The sequence below is a fragment of the Octodon degus genome, unplaced genomic scaffold (assembly GCF_000260255.1).
Source record: "Octodon degus isolate 3935 unplaced genomic scaffold, OctDeg1.0 scaffold00123, whole genome shotgun sequence".
Lineage (NCBI taxonomy): Eukaryota > Metazoa > Chordata > Mammalia > Rodentia > Octodontidae > Octodon > Octodon degus.
Genome location: NW_004524699.1, coordinates 1,418,007 through 1,432,759, shown reverse-complemented (window position 1 = coordinate 1,432,759; position 14,753 = coordinate 1,418,007). Strand labels below are relative to the sequence as shown.

General features: G+C 58.3%; 1 protein-coding gene across 1 annotated transcript in view; it reads left to right on the top strand.

Moving 5' to 3' along the window:
• Positions 1-14,753, top strand: part of Nacc2 (NACC family member 2) — a 43,571-nt gene that overhangs the window by 14,359 nt on the left and 14,459 nt on the right. Inside the window, exons 3-6 of the mRNA XM_023700240.1 lie at positions 11,005-11,169; positions 12,792-12,897; positions 13,375-13,472; positions 14,545-14,750. Of these exons, the coding sequence (XP_023556008.1) occupies positions 11,005-11,169; positions 12,792-12,897; positions 13,375-13,472; positions 14,545-14,750 (575 nt within the window). The remainder of the gene's footprint in view (positions 1-11,004; positions 11,170-12,791; positions 12,898-13,374; positions 13,473-14,544; positions 14,751-14,753) is intronic.

The following is a 14,753-nucleotide window of genomic DNA, read 5'->3' as shown; positions in this document are numbered from 1 at the left end:
CTCTTTGGCAGGAGGAGCTCATGGCCACCCACGTCAGCAGACCCCCATCTTGTTTGGCCTTGGGGTCCCTGGCTGGGGTGGCAGGGACACACCTCCACCTTTGTGAAGCTGCAGTCTTTGGTAGCCACGCGTCCCCACTGAGGTTGCCTGTGGATTTATTGTGTCCCCATCCATCCCTGATTTATCTACTGTCCTTGCGCAGGTTTTTCTTGCTCTTTTTAAAGCATTTTCTAACTGCCTTAGTCAGCAGAAGATTCCGGCGCTGTGGATCCTTCTGTTCCCCGGCCCCTGGAATCTGTTCTTTTTCCTTTCAGGGTGGAGTAGGATTATTTTATGCTTCCTACTTTTATTTTTTGGTGCTTCTGTGGTCCAAGCCCAGGGCCTTGTGCCCACCGGGGAGCGCCCTAGCACACCGCCAGGCCACATCTAGAAAGCAGTTCTCGGGCGGGTGTGCGCTTGCTGCCGGGCTGCCCGTGTTGTATACTTGTGTGGCGGCTAGAGCCAGGGAGCGAAGTATGTGCAGAGCCGGACTTGGGCAGGGGTGGTGCCTCTGTAGCCCCAGCTGTCGCGCAGCTGAGGGGAGGCCACTTGGTGTCCCCTCTGACAGCGGTTCAGGCCCCAGGACGTCGGGATGATCCCGGCTGTGGTTTCGGGGCCTGGTCCACTCCTCCACCCTGAGCCTTCCTGCCACCGGCCTGTCCCTGTGGAGAGAGTGTCCTCCTCCGTGCCCCCGAGCCCCGTGTCCCTGCGTCTGTCCTGGTGTCTGAGCCTTGCTGAGTTTGTGTGTGTGACCTTCCCGACCGAGTCCTGCAGGTGCGTCCCTGTCCCCACAGTGGGGTCCCTCTGGGTCTTGGCCCCTGCCACTGTCACCTTGTCACGCACCTTTTGGAATTAAGTTCTGGAAGCCACACGCAGAGAGGAGCCTGGGTCCGGGGTGTCTGCGGTGCCCAGGCGCGCCAGCCCTCTGCACACCGCCGGCTTGTGTCTTGGTGATTTTCCTAGACTTCTGTGCACCCTTTGTTAGATTTATTCCTACAAATTTGTATAATTTTAGCTACGTGACAATTAAGTTTCCCTTTAAATTGCATAGAACCAAGTTGGGTCTTTTTTTTACCAGCCTGGTCACCTTCCCAAATGTGCTGATCCGTTTTAATGATTTACCTGTGGCTTCTCCCGGCTCCTCTGTGTTTATGATTGTGCCCCTGTAGCCATTTGCTTTCTGACCTCACCATTTTGTTTCCTTTCTTGCTTCACGAATCGGCAAGAACTTCTCCTCTCACCGCGGCCCATTTTCACACCAGGAAAGGCTGCTGCTCCTTTGCAGTCAGTTGGTGCCGTCCGGGGCTTCTCATGATCCGTTTTTGCACACTGAGGAAATTTCCTTCTTTTGCTACATTGTTCGGTCCTCCTTCCCCAGGAATAAGCTGAGCTTTGTTTGGCTTCATAGTGGTGGGACAGAGTCGAGGCCGCTGTGGCGGAGTCTGTGGACTAGCCCCAGTGTGCACAGCCGTGTCTGCAGGGCGCTTTGGGGTTCTCCTGCGCTCCGTGGTTGCCTGGTAGTGCTGAACTCCGTGTCGTGCGTGAACTTGTTGGGCGAGGGGGCTGCCCACCTTGGACAATTTTTTTTTTTTTTCTGGAGCCGGGGATTGAACTCGGGCCCTTGCGCTTGCCAGGGAAGCGCTTATTCCACTGAGCCATCTCCACAGCCAAAACAGAGGTCCTCCAAATGTCCCCTGTACCGGGGATTGAACTCAGGCCCTTGCGCTTGCCAGGGAAGCGCTTATTCCACTGAGCCATCTCCACAGCCAAAACAGAGGTCCTCCAAATGTCCCCTGTACCGGGGATTGAACTCCTCTTGCTAAGGAAGCGCTTATTCTACTGAGCCATCTCTCCGACCCCTTGCTGCCCACCTTGGGATCGGATTTCCTGACACCTGGTATAGCTAAGTATGTGGAAACCCCTCTCATGCCAGCCTGAGCCCCAAGCCCTGGGCCCCAGCGGTGCTGACCGGGCATTGGGGCCTGAGCGTGGCATGGCTTGCCTGGCTGCCCTGACAGGCCATGCGGGCTGGGCGGGGTTCAGAGGGGCTGCACTGTGACTGAGGGGACGCAGCCATCCACGCTGGGCCCTGGGGGTGGAGCCCCCCTCAGGTCTGCTGGTGTCTAGGATTTTGCGGCTGCACTGAGGACAGAGGTCCTCCAGCCTCCCGCCATACCACACTCCCTGCTGGCCACGTGCTCGCGGCTCTCTGGTCACATGAGATGAACCGGGAAGTATTTTGCTCCTTAAAGGAGTTTGTAGGTCAGGGTGGGTTTGTCCAGGAGATCCTGGCTTTTGAGCAGTAGAGTCGTGAAATTTGACAGACGCAGATGGACCTCACATTACTAGTTCGCAGAGGCAAACACGTCATGGGAGCCCGGAGGCAGCTTCTGACGCTGTCACGGGTGTGCTGCTGCAGCTCATTGTGGGGTGATGGTGTGCAGGGGCACCATGCTCGGAGCCCGGGGTGTGCGGAGCCCGAGGAAGAGCAGTGCTGGTGTGCAGGCGCAGGCAGGAAGGGTGCCCACTGGGCGTCCAGCGCCCTCTGTGGGACTCTCAGCGGGGTCCCGGAGCGGAGCAGAATGCATCCTCAGGTCAGGCCCTTGCTGTCCGCCGCTCCACGGGGGCCTCTTGGACATGCGCACTGTGATTCCTGCACGGGCGACAGGACGAGGCCAGGATCTGTGGTTCTCCTTGGGTCAACTTTGTTTTGAGAGGCTGTGTTTTCTCGATAATGTGGTTTTTTTTTTTGTACACTCGGGATCATCTGTGATGGGCACAGTGGTGGGGCGTGGGGCGTGGGGCGTGTGCCTGCCTTCTCAGCATACAGGCTGAAGACGTAGTGCAGTGCTTTGGCTGGGTGCCGTAATCCCAGCACTCAGGAGGCTGAGGCAGGACGATCACTGTGAGTTCGAGGCCAGCCTGGGCTTCATAGTGGGACCCTGTCTCAAACTAATAATTATAATTTAAGTAAGTAAATAAATAAATAGAAAAAACAAAAGTAAAGCCAACAAGGACATGCAGCAGAGACCGCCGGGGCCCAAGCTGCCTAGCTGTCTCTGGTGGTCCTTCTGGGCAGCGGTACTCTCACCCCACCCAGTGTCTGTGTTCATGTGTGGCTTTCCTCTTTTTTTTTTCATTCAGTTTCCTAGAGAATTTCCATTGTGTGAAGTATTTTCTTTCTTTCTTTCTTTTTTTTAAGTCTTTTTGAGACCAGGTCTCCATATGCACTTTAGGCTGACCTTGAGCTCTTTTTGTAGCCCAGGCTGGTCTTGAACTCGAAACGATCCTCCTGCCTCAGCTTCCCAAGGGCTAGGATAACGGGTGTGCAACAGATGAAGATTACGAGAGCACTGCATGAAAGGGCGCCGCCCACCTGAGGGACCACGCCTGGCTGCAGCGCCGCCTCTGCTGCCCGTCCTGCTGGTCAGGGCGCATGCGCTGATGAGGGATGGAGCAGCCTCTCACCCGGCTCGGTGCTCGCCTGAGTGGCGGCGTGGCCCGACGTTAGCCAAGCCATGACGTCTCCTCCGTGAATCATGCGCGTGGATCATTTTCTGCCCTTCATGTTCCACCTCCGTTAATTCTCCTTTACCTCCTGAGGACTCTTGCCCGCAGGCCCACGCCTGCGCCTGCCCGTGCCTCCTGATGGCAGGGCCCCACGATGTGCACCGTGGAGCCTGGCAGGCTCTGAACCTTTTCACCCCGTTCCGCAGATCGTCTTCACGCTGCGGCGGGCTCCTTGCCATCCAGAGCTGTTCCGCGGCTCGTGCTGCTATTTCTTGGCCGTTGAGGTCTGTTCTGCACCCTCGTTCTGTCCTGCTGGCCCTGTTGGCTTCTGTTGCAACTTGCCGTCGGGCGGGGCGGCCTCCGCGTGGCTCTCGCCGGCCCCCGCTGCTTTCTAACCCGCGTCTCTCCTGGATCCGTTATCAGCTTTAGGATTTTTTTTTTTTTTCTTGAAATGTCTGGAATGTTTTGGGATTTTAAAGGGGACTGGGATGTACAGTTGGGATCGTGCATCCCTTTGGGGTTCCCAGGTTCTCTCATGTTCATGTCAACATGTTTTGTGGACCAGCCCATGCTGCGTTTTGGAGAAAGTTCTTTTTTTTTTGTTGTTCTTTTTTTATTTATTTATTGTAGAGAGAAAAAAGGTAAACATAACAATGAAACCAAGGTTCAAAACAGATTATTAGGGCAGTTACAACAGTTGATACATTGCATATTGTCATCTTCCTAGTAGATATTTAGGATGGAAGATATAGACATGCTATCTTGTCTACATGATATTAGCACAAACTTCCTTTTTAATAAACTAAGAGAAGCTGGTTATATCACTATGATAAATATGTTGTGTATACACATATTTTTCCTTGCTTCTTTTCCCCTTCCCTCTTTACAGTTTGTCTTTTCTTTTGAACTCTTTCTTTCCAATTCACAATATCTATTGTACATTTTGGATCTTATTTACTTGTTCATTTTCTCATACTAGTGAGACAATATGATGTCTACAGACATGGGTCATTTATGAGTACAGTCTCAAGTTGCATCTATCTACTTATTTAAAAATAACACCTCATCTAATCCTTCTTTATAGTTGAGTAGTACTCCATTATATTAAACAACATCTCTTTTATCTATTCCTCAATTGATGGGCATCTGGGTTGTTTTCAAGATCTAGCTATCAAAAATTGGCTGCTATAAATATGGATACACATATACTGCTGTGATGTGATGTTTTTAATTTTTCCGGGGAGATACTCAGAAGGGGAATAGCTCATTCAAGTGGGACATCTATGGAGAAAGTTCTGTGAGGAGCTCAGTTTCGGCTGGGAGGTGCAGGCCCCGTCCTGTCTTGCAGCCTGGCGAGTCTGGTGTCTACCTGCGTCCACCACTCTGGGCTTCTCGCTGGCATAATTCGTTGCCTCTATCTGTCCCGACTGGGCTGCCTTCCTTCCCAGGGTTCTGGGTCCCGACGCCCGAGGTGCTTGGGGTCCTCTTCACCTGTCCCCAGCTCCCCCCAGCCTGAGCCCCACCTTCCCCGGCCACTTTCCCTCTGCTTCGCGTCATTTTTGTTTCCGCTTTCTTTTTCTGCTTCCATCTGGATATTTTGTCCTGAATTATTTTCCAGCTCACAAATCTTCTCATTTGCTCTGCTAATTTCTCCCCAAGCCGTTCTTCGGAGTTCGTAATCTCGGTTACTGGAATGCTTTATTCCCAGGCTGTGGTCCTGCGTATTGATTCTGGTTTCCAGTGGGGTTCTCCATCTTGTTACCTACACTTCCCGCACATGTTCTGGGCAGTTATTTTAGGGTTGGCGTCTGCTAATTGTCTGATCTAATGTCTTTTTGTAAATTGGTTTTTTATCATTTGGTCTGTGGGTCTGTATCTAATGTCTTTTTGTAAATTGGGGTTTTTTGTTGTTTTTATCATTGGGGGCTGCTGTTCTTCCAGGCTCCTGGCATCATTCTGTCGATTGCTGGGCATTGTTTGAAAATAGTTGATAAGTGCTAAGCAGCACCACTCAGTGGCAGGCTAGGACTGCTCCTTAAAAGTTGGCTGTGTAGCTGCGGCGTGGGGCGCACCCGGAGGCTGAGGCAGGCGGATCACATGCCGAAGGCCCCCCGGGAAACTGGGTGGCTTAGACTCTCTCTCAAAAAGGATAAATTAAATGAGCAGAGCTGGGCTGAGCTGCAGGGCAGGCTTCAGGGCTGCAGTTGGGGGCAGGCAGCAGTGAAAGCCGCCTTGGGCCGCTCTGGTTCTGGTCCTGAACCCTGATTTGTCTCGAAGACCGAGCCCCCGAATGCTAGCTGGAGTCGTTCTGGTTTCCTGACCGTTGTACTCCTTCTCACCCTGCGTGCATGTAGCTCAGCATTCTGCAAACACCCCAGAGCTGCCCGTCGTTGGGTCCCGCCCTCCCGTCCTGCCACTGGGACCCTTGTGAGAACTGCGGTGGTCACCACTGCCCCATGCAAGGCTGCTTCAGCAGCCGCTGTCTCTGGGACACCTGGGGAGCTACTTGTCAGGGTGCTTGCTGAGTGACTCGGACAATGACGAGGTCAGGCAGTGAGCACACCTCGGGTCCCCCAGAGGCATCACAGCCCTGGTCCTGGGAGCCTGTCCCTGTACCCTGTGTGCCTGTGCCCATGTCCTGCCCCTACTGTCAGTGTCCCAGGGTCACCACGGCTGCACAGGGAGTGACAGTGGCACTGTCTCCACACTGCTGCTGGACAGGCACAGGAAGTTCCAGGCAGGAAGGGAGCGGGCCAGGCTGGATGAGAACAGTGGCTGGGTTGGAGCCCAGCAAGGGGACTGGAGATGCGCCGGGACACCACAGCCACAGCAGGGCCAGGACGGGCACCGTGGGTGGAGGGCAGGTCCAGGTGGGTTGGTGTGGAGAAACCTGGGTCACCTGTGGGAGCTGTGTGGAGGAGGATAGCTGTCTGGCTGCTGTACTGCCTGGCGCCAGCACTCAGGGTACCAGAAGGACCCCAGACCCCTCAGCTCCTGCAAGCTGAGCACCTACGGTAGCTGGGCCACCGAGCTGGGCCCTGCCTTTACGCTTCTTGCTGCTGGGAGCCCTGCCTGCCTTGCTCCTCATGCCCAGCACACCGGGTTTCACTGTGTTCCAAGATGCACCCCACAGCTTGGCACCCACAAAGCGGGCATGTCTTACCCTGCAGCGCAGCGTGGCCCCTGTGGTCTGTCCTCTGATGCCCCTGGCAGTCTACATCTCCACAGACAGGTGCATCTGTCTCCTGGGGTGTGGACGAAGGGTCCTGACAGAGCCCAGGACACCCAGCCCAACAGTAGGGAGCCCCCAGGATCAGGACAGCGAGGAGGAGCAGCGCCCCAGAGCAAGGGATTTGTGAAGCTGCGGGGGCCACACTGGGTGCCCAAGTCCCACAGGGCGTGGCCGTCAGAGGTACCAGGGTGAAGCAGGTTATGGCGAGGCTCAGAGGAGGGTGGGAGGCGTGCACCTTGGGTCGCTGGTCGGATGGGCCTCTGCTGAGCGGCTCCGCCATGGGGGGCACCAGTAACAGTCACTGCCTGAGCCCTGTGCCGCCCCTTGGTGGCCCTGTACACCTACCCTGGCCCTGGCAGCTGTTCTGTCCTTAGGAGCAGGCTGCACACTCGGGGCCTGGCACAGCTGTGACTGTGGGGCGGGACCTTGTGCCTGAGCTCCTGGCTGTGACCCACGGCTCCCTTCTGTGCCTCACTGAGGCGGCCAGGGTGGGGGCGCAGGGGAGCGGGCGCAGGGTCCCGTGGAGGGGCCGTGTGTGAGTGCTGAGCGTGTGCCTGCCTTCACGACGACCTGCGAGCTGAGGCTCTGCCTTCCTCCTGCTCATGGAGGGTGTTCCTGTTCCCACACTCTGTGCCCACCCCAGCTGTGGTGTGGGTGGCATCCAAGCAGAGCCCCCCTAGCACTGTGTGGCTCTGCCCTTCTCTAAGCAGGGAGATGACGCATCTTTTTTTCTTTCAGTACTGGGGATTGAACTCAGGACCTTGGCCCCAAGTGACAGCTCTTTTCTGTTGTTTTGTCTTTGGAAGACAGACCAAGTCGACAGGTGAAACCCCCTTCGTGTCTCAGCCTCCTTGAGCTGAGGTTGCGGCCTCCCTCCCTCCCTGGCTGGGAGTTGAACCCGGGACCTTTTCACTGAGCTACACGCTCAGCCTGTCTTATTTTTTCATTTCCATACGAGGTCTGGCTAAGTTTCTAAGTTCCCAGAGCTGGTTCAAACTTGTGATCCTCCTGCAATCCCAGCTTTGCAGAGCTGGGGTGACTGCTGTAAACTACTGTGCTCACCTCTCAGTTATGCTTAGGGACCAGGTGCTCCTTTTCTACTCTGCGTGAGAAGGGGCCGCAGGCTCTACCGTGGAACACGCGCTCCCCTCTTCTTTCCTGCTGGCCAGCATCCCCAGCTGTGCTCGGAGAGGGTCCTGCGCCCCGCAGAGCCCCAGCCGGGGGTCGGGAGCAGAATCTAGGCTGAGCCTGGGTCCCGCCTGTCCCACCCCACACCCAGACCTGCATCCTTCATAGACCCTGCCGTGTGCTAAGCACCCCTTCTGCCACTGAACTGCACCCTGACTTCTTTTTTTAAATGTGTTTTTAATACACAGCACAGAGTGACTTCGAGCCTTTTTCATTATGCACTTAGGGGTGTTCACGCTGCTGTACCACTATCACCGCCCTCTCCCTGACATCACCCTCTCACCAGCCTGAACCCCTTTCCCCTTCCCATCTCTAGTTTGGTGGCCCTAGGAGCACCAAGGTGCAGTGGCAGGGGTTGCCCCCCGCCTGGCTCACTTATCTTGGCCAGCTTGATGACTCGGGTTTGATTCCTTTGGGTGTGTTGGTCCCTGCAGCAGCGTCGTCGGCCACACAGGCCCTGCAGGCTCAGGGGCTCGCTGGTGGGTCACAGTCAGGAGCCCTGGAAGGAGGGTCCATCTGTGTCCCATGACCGTAGTTCTTTCCGTGTTTGCCTTGACTACTCTGACCTTGATACTGGGTGTCTCTTGTGCCCGGATGAGCCACGGCCGGACCTGCCATGATGTCCAGGACTCTCTTCTTCATGGATGGGGGCTCCCACCTCTGCCCTGCGGTGAGCCAGCCTCCCCAGCTGTGGTCTTGGGGGCTGGTGACGACAGTAGGCCTGGGGTGACCAGAGGCTTGGGGCATGGGGGCCTCAGCAGGACCGTGGGGCCTCTCACCACCCCGTGGGTAAGGGTCAGCCTGTCCTCACCAGTCCTCACCTGGCCCTGGCAGCCCTGTGGCAGGCGCAGCCCCGGTAGGCGATTTGGGGGCCCAGCTTGGAGCACCTCTGCGGATGAGTGGCTGCGTCCCTGCCCAGGGTATTTTTAGCCGAAGCACCCAGTGCTCGGCAAGGCAGAAATAGACTCGGCTTTTTCGGGTTCTGGTGCTGACGGGCTCTGCTCTCGGGGAGCCGGGCTGGGGTGGGGTGCGTGCGGAGCGCAAACAACTGCTGTTGGGAAAAACATCTCGCGCTGAGGTGGTTGTGGCTGGGAATTATTTCTGTTGGTGAACACTCTTTATGTAAATGCCACAGCACGTGTGCGATCGCAGCAGGCCAGGGGGCGGGGGGCGTAATTATGTTCAAAATATCATCTCCATCGGATTGTTTTCAGTGTTCCCGGAGCCCAGTGATTCCAGGCTCAGGAGGTCCTCGGGCTCTGCCCCAGGGGACACGCCCCCCATCAGCTCTGTAGCCGCCCCCTCCCCTCTGTTCTCCTCCTGGGCGGCTGCTGATGGGGGCAGACCTCCTGCCCAGATCCAGCAGCACCCTGTTGAAGGTCATGGCTGCAGGGCTGTTTGCTGCTGCAGGTGCCACCCGCCGAGCGGCCCGCGGCCTTGCAGGGTGGAGGGGCCCAGGGGGCTGGGACGTTGTGGCTGGGCTTGCGTGAGGTGCCTTGTGGTCCAGATGTTGGCCCTTGAGGGCTGGTCCACACCGATTCCTTCCCTGGGGACCCTCACCCAGCCACAGCAGCCCCCACTGAGTTGTCCAGTCCTCACAGAGTGGGGTGCTGCTGCAGAGGAGGCCGGGGTGCCTGAGCCTGCTGGACCCAGAGCTGCAGGACCCATGGGTCTAGGGGTCCAACTACCGCATCCTGCAAGCTGGCCCCTCTCCCAGGGCTTCTGACCACCCCCCCACGAACGGGACCTGCGCCTGGGTGACCCAAGGTCCTTCCCCAACCTGGGGACATGTGGAGCCCAATTGGCAGCACACCCCAACCTCAGGGTTAGAAGTGCCCATCTGGTGGTCGTGGTGTGAGGCTGCTGTCCCTCTGTGTTCGGGGAGCGCTGCAGGCCTGGGAACGGGCACTCAGTAGGGCCATGTGTTCCCCTTGGCCCCCCAACATTGAGGGTGCCCTGCACACCTCAGCAGAGGAGGGGTGTGACCACTAGAGTGGACCTGGGGACTTCACACTGGCTACAGTGGCCTGCTGGGACCTGGCCAGGGCAGGCTGGTCAGTTGCCTGGGTATAGCCTGGCTGGAAACCCTGTGGAGCCAACGCCCCGTGCAGGAGTTGCAGGGTCATTCTGGGCCTTGGCCCTCTGCAGAGCTGAGGGCTAGGGGTCTCTGTCCCCGATCCAGTCCAATCCAGTCTAGTCTGGTGTGTCAAGAACAGCAGAAGGCTGGGGCCCGCCCTTGACACCCCACCGACTGGGCTCTGCTCTTGACACATATTTGCTAGGTGGCTCTGTAGGCACCAGGCCTGCCTGGCTGTGTCCTGGTGCTGGCCACATCCGAGCCCTTGTGTCCTTGTGCTGGCCACATCCGAGCCCTCGCCTGGGAGCTGCCATGGTCTCGCCCCTGCCTGTTTCGGGAGCCACGGAACAGGGCTTTGGGGTGGCAGTGTTGGCCCCCCATCTGCCCTGCTTCCGCTCTTAGGCAGTTTCCCAGCAGCAGAGCCACTGCTCTGCCTGTCCCCAGAACACAGCCCTGTCCCCAGCCACCATGCCACCCGCTGGCTGTCCTGCATCCTGTTCCCGGCTCCTGCCACCCTCACCAGTGTGCTCCTGGGTCTGGGTGGGTGCCCTCACCACCAGCCCTTGGGACAGGGCAAGGCTGGTGTGAGGAGGCTGCCGGGCCCTGATCTGCTCACTCAGGCTGGCAGGGGGCAGGTCCATCCTCAGCCTCAGGAGCGTGGCAGAGCAGGGTACAGTGACTGTGTGCCTGCAGTCTCTATGCTCTGGGCGGCTGAGGCAGGAGAGTCACAAGTTTGAGCTAAGACACTGACTTAGCGAGACCCCATCTCAAAGGATTTTCAAAGCAGGCTGGAGGTGTAGCTCTGTGTGAAGGCCCTGAGCTCAACCTCCAGCACTGAAAATGATAGTGATGATGATAATCATGGTAAAATTAAGAGAGAAAGGATTTTGGTGGGCGAGGACAGACCCACCCGCCTGGCCCACAGGCGCCCAGCTCATGGGCTGGTTCTGTGCTACAGTGCAAGAGAAGCCCGAGCCAGTGCCGCTGGAGAGCCGCTCCTGCGTCCTCATCCGCCGCGACCTCGTGGCGCTGCCCGCCAGCCTCATCAGCCAGATCGGCTACCGCTGTCACCCCAAGCTCTACTCTGAGGGGGACCCTGGGGAGAAGCTGGAGCTGGTGGCAGGTGAGTCCCCGCACCAGGGCTGTACGTAAACATCAGCCCGCCTGTTTGTTCAGAGCCGTGAACATTTCGCTCATCACCAAACAGTCAAAATAAAGAACACCGTGAATTTCTTGATTTCCTCTTAGAAGAATATGTCATTAAGGGGAGTTATTCGATTGAATTAATTTAGCATTTTAATTGAATCCCCCGGGCTTGCCGTGTTCCTGATTGGCAGGGGCTCCATTTGCTGGGCTGTAATGTAGGCCACAGATCATGAGGCGCACACAGTGTGTCACAGCAGTGTCCCCATCCCGAGCCTGAGTATGTCGGGGCGGTGACCTCAGGCTCCAGGCAGCCATGCCCAGCCCAGGTCCTTCTGGAAGGGCAGTGGCTCTGCACTCCCAGAAGCCCCTGTGGGCCAAGCCTGCAGCAGACAGACTGGGCTTTGGGGCTGGGCTTCGAGCAGTCTCACAGCTCTTTGTAAATTTTTAATCCTTCATGGCCCTGTCGTCCCATGGGGCTGTGGGGCTGTTCCTCTCCATCTTTGTCAAGAAAGATCCACAGTGGGCAGGGTAGGGTCCCCAAGGCAGAGCCGCAAGCACGGGGAGTCCTGCCCTCACCAGCCCAGCCGCATGCCCTGGGAAGTCTAGTGCCCGCACACCCACGATATCCTCTGCTGCGAACCACTCCCAGAGGTCGTGAGCCCCGTCCCTGCTGGCTGCAACAGTGCTGGCTGGATGGCTGGACGAACAGGGTGCCGAGTGCGTCCTGGGCCCTCCAAGTAGGTGTGGGGCTTAGAAGAGGCGGGTGGCCCCACCTGCAGCAGCAGCCTGTGTTTGGGGTTTGACCTGGAGAGATGTCCAGAAAGGGGGTTTTGTGGGGCCTGACACAGGCTCTCTGCAGAGGCCAGGGACATTGTAGTCCTGCCAGGGAAGGGATCTGGGGCTCCTTGAAGTTTTGAGTGTGGGGGACGGAGCTTCAGGGAACAGTGCCCTTGTGATCGTTGACACTGCTGTCCCCAGAGCAGAGTCCCTGGGAGCCAGGCCCCTCAGGCTACAGAGAGAGTTGACCAGAGTTGGCCCTGAGGCTGCAGGCCAGGGCTCCCCAGGGGCTAGCAGGTCCCTTGGAGGACAGACATGGCTCCTTTCCTCATGAACAGTCAGTGCCCGCTGTCACATAGATCCTAGAAAAACCCAGACAGGACAGGGAAGGCTCCAGCAGTGTGGCGCTCTGGTGTCCCCCCAAGGTTTCTGCCCGGGCCTTTTCCTGGCCTGTGTCCACACACCCAGATGCTCTGTGCTGCGCCTGGGCCCCGTCCCATCGATCGGTCCTTCATCTACCCATGCTTGGGTGATGCGCCCGAGGCCAGCCTCTGCCTCGCTCTGCTGGGATGAGGGTCTCCTCTGGACACAGCCAGGGAAGGTCCTTGGCGGGGTAGACTCCTCACTACAGAGGCTCTTCGGAACCTGTGAGGACAGCTAAGAGCTTGGGACAGATGGGGAGTGGGGCAGCAGAGCAGGGACCGTCATATGGGGGTGAGGCAGCTGCATCTCAGTGGGACCCCGCATGCCGAGTGTGACCCTGGGAGCCCCTGAGCAGGGCCGTTGGGCCCAGGCCTCACGTTGCCTGTTTGCCGGTCACAGGCTCCGGGGTCTACATCACACGTGGCCAGCTCATGAACTGCCACCTCTGCGCAGGGGTGAAGCACAAGGTCTTGCTGCGGAGGCTTCTGGCCACCTTCTTTGACAGGTAGGTGGGGTAGAGCCGGAACAGAGGTCCCAGGTCCCTCTCCAGGAGCCTTGGGGCTCATGCACTGCCAATGTGTCCATGTGGCCTGGCAGTGCGAGGGCAGTGGGGTGGCTCCGGGGAGGTGACGTGTACCGGGGCCAGGCCCAGCCTGCAGGTGGCTGGCTTTCCTTCTGTTTCCCAAAGGCTCAGCCCCCCAATAAAGCAGAAGTCACAGCTTCCCCGTCAGGAGTCTGGGCCAACAGCCCTGCCTCCCAGCCTCGCGGCTCACTCAGGTGACCTGGGGCCCTCAGACGGGGCTGAGGATGCCTGGGGCAGCGGCTCAACCCACGTGGGGGAGCCAAGGCCCCACCCTGTCCCTGTGAGGGGAGCCTCCTGCTCCCCACAGTGGGTGTGACCCAAGGGAGGCCACTGGGACAGCTGGGCTTCTGGGCTGTGCAGCCCAGCCCGGCAGCTCACTCTCCGCTCTGCCCTCTGCAGGAACACGCTGGCCAACAGCTGTGGCACTGGCATCCGCTCTTCCACCAGCGACCCAAGCCGCAAGCCGCTGGACAGTCGAGTCCTGAATGCTGTGAAACGTGAGTGGCTGCGCTCCAGGGTGCAGGGGGTCTCGGGTGCCCTGGGGGCTCAGGTGCTGGCTGGGGGAAGGTAGGAGGGGGCCTTAGGGGGCCCCAGGAGGAGAGCAAAAGAGCAACGCCCAGCCGGCCTCGGGGTGCTAACGTCCTTGGTAGGTTTCCAAGTGTGATGAATTCAGCTGCGAAACTATTTTAATATGTGAAATAGATCTAATTTTCCTTTTTGAACAAAACCCCTTATTTACATGTTGAGGTTATTTTGAGCCTTTGCCATCTGTTCGGCTGCCTCCCGCTCCGGGGTGGGTGGTGGGGCCCGGTCCATCTCCGTGGGCACCACCATGCTCAGTTCCGTGGGCCCATGGAGGACAGAGGTGTTGCGGCCCACCCTCCTGGGTGGGCTGGCCCCGAGCGTCAGCATGAAAGACACTCCTATTTTCTTGCCTTAAAAAATCCCTGATGCTGGGTGCAGTACCACATGCCTGTCACCCTAGCCCTGGGGAGGCTGAGGCAGGAGTTGCCTTGCAAGTTCGAGACCAGCCTGGGCTACAAAGTGAGCTCAAGTCCAGTCTGAACTTCATAGTGAGACCCTGTCTCAAAAAGACAAAGGAAAGAAAGAAAAAGAGAAGAAAATCCCTCCGAGGCTGATCCCCTTTGTAGCAGAAGGGCTTTGGCCGTCCATAATTGCTGGTGCATAGCACAAGGTGACAGCAGGCCGCAAAGGCACCAGTGGGTGTGTGCCAGTGCTGGGGTGGGGTGCTCCTGGCTCCAGCCTTGGGCCCTGGGGGGAAGGAGGCTTTTAATGTGTGGCATCTGTTGCTCCGGAGCCCCGGAACAAGTTGTCACTTCGAGGGCCCGGCACAGGGATGGGGACGGGGAGGCCCCACTAGCCCTCAAAGGCTGTGCTGGGGGAGGGCCCCAGGACCCAGCAGTGACAAAGGGACCACAGTCTGCAGGCCAGAGAGCCCCGGGGGCCCCAGGGTTTCTGGAGGCAGCGGGGCGGCGTAGGACGGGCCCGTGGGTCTCCTGCTCCGGCCGGACATTCATGGCGCCCTGGGCCTGTCCCGTCCCCCCGCAGTATACTGTCAGAACTTCGCCCCCAGCTTCAAGGAGAGCGAGATGAACGTGATCGCCGCGGACATGTGCACCAACGCGCGCCGCGTGCGCAAGCGCTGGCTGCCCAAGATCAAGTCCATGCTGCCCGAGGGCGTGGAGATGTACCGCACGGTGATGGGCGCCTCGGCCGCCGGCCTGCCGCTGGACCCCGACTTCGCGCCCGCCGCCGCC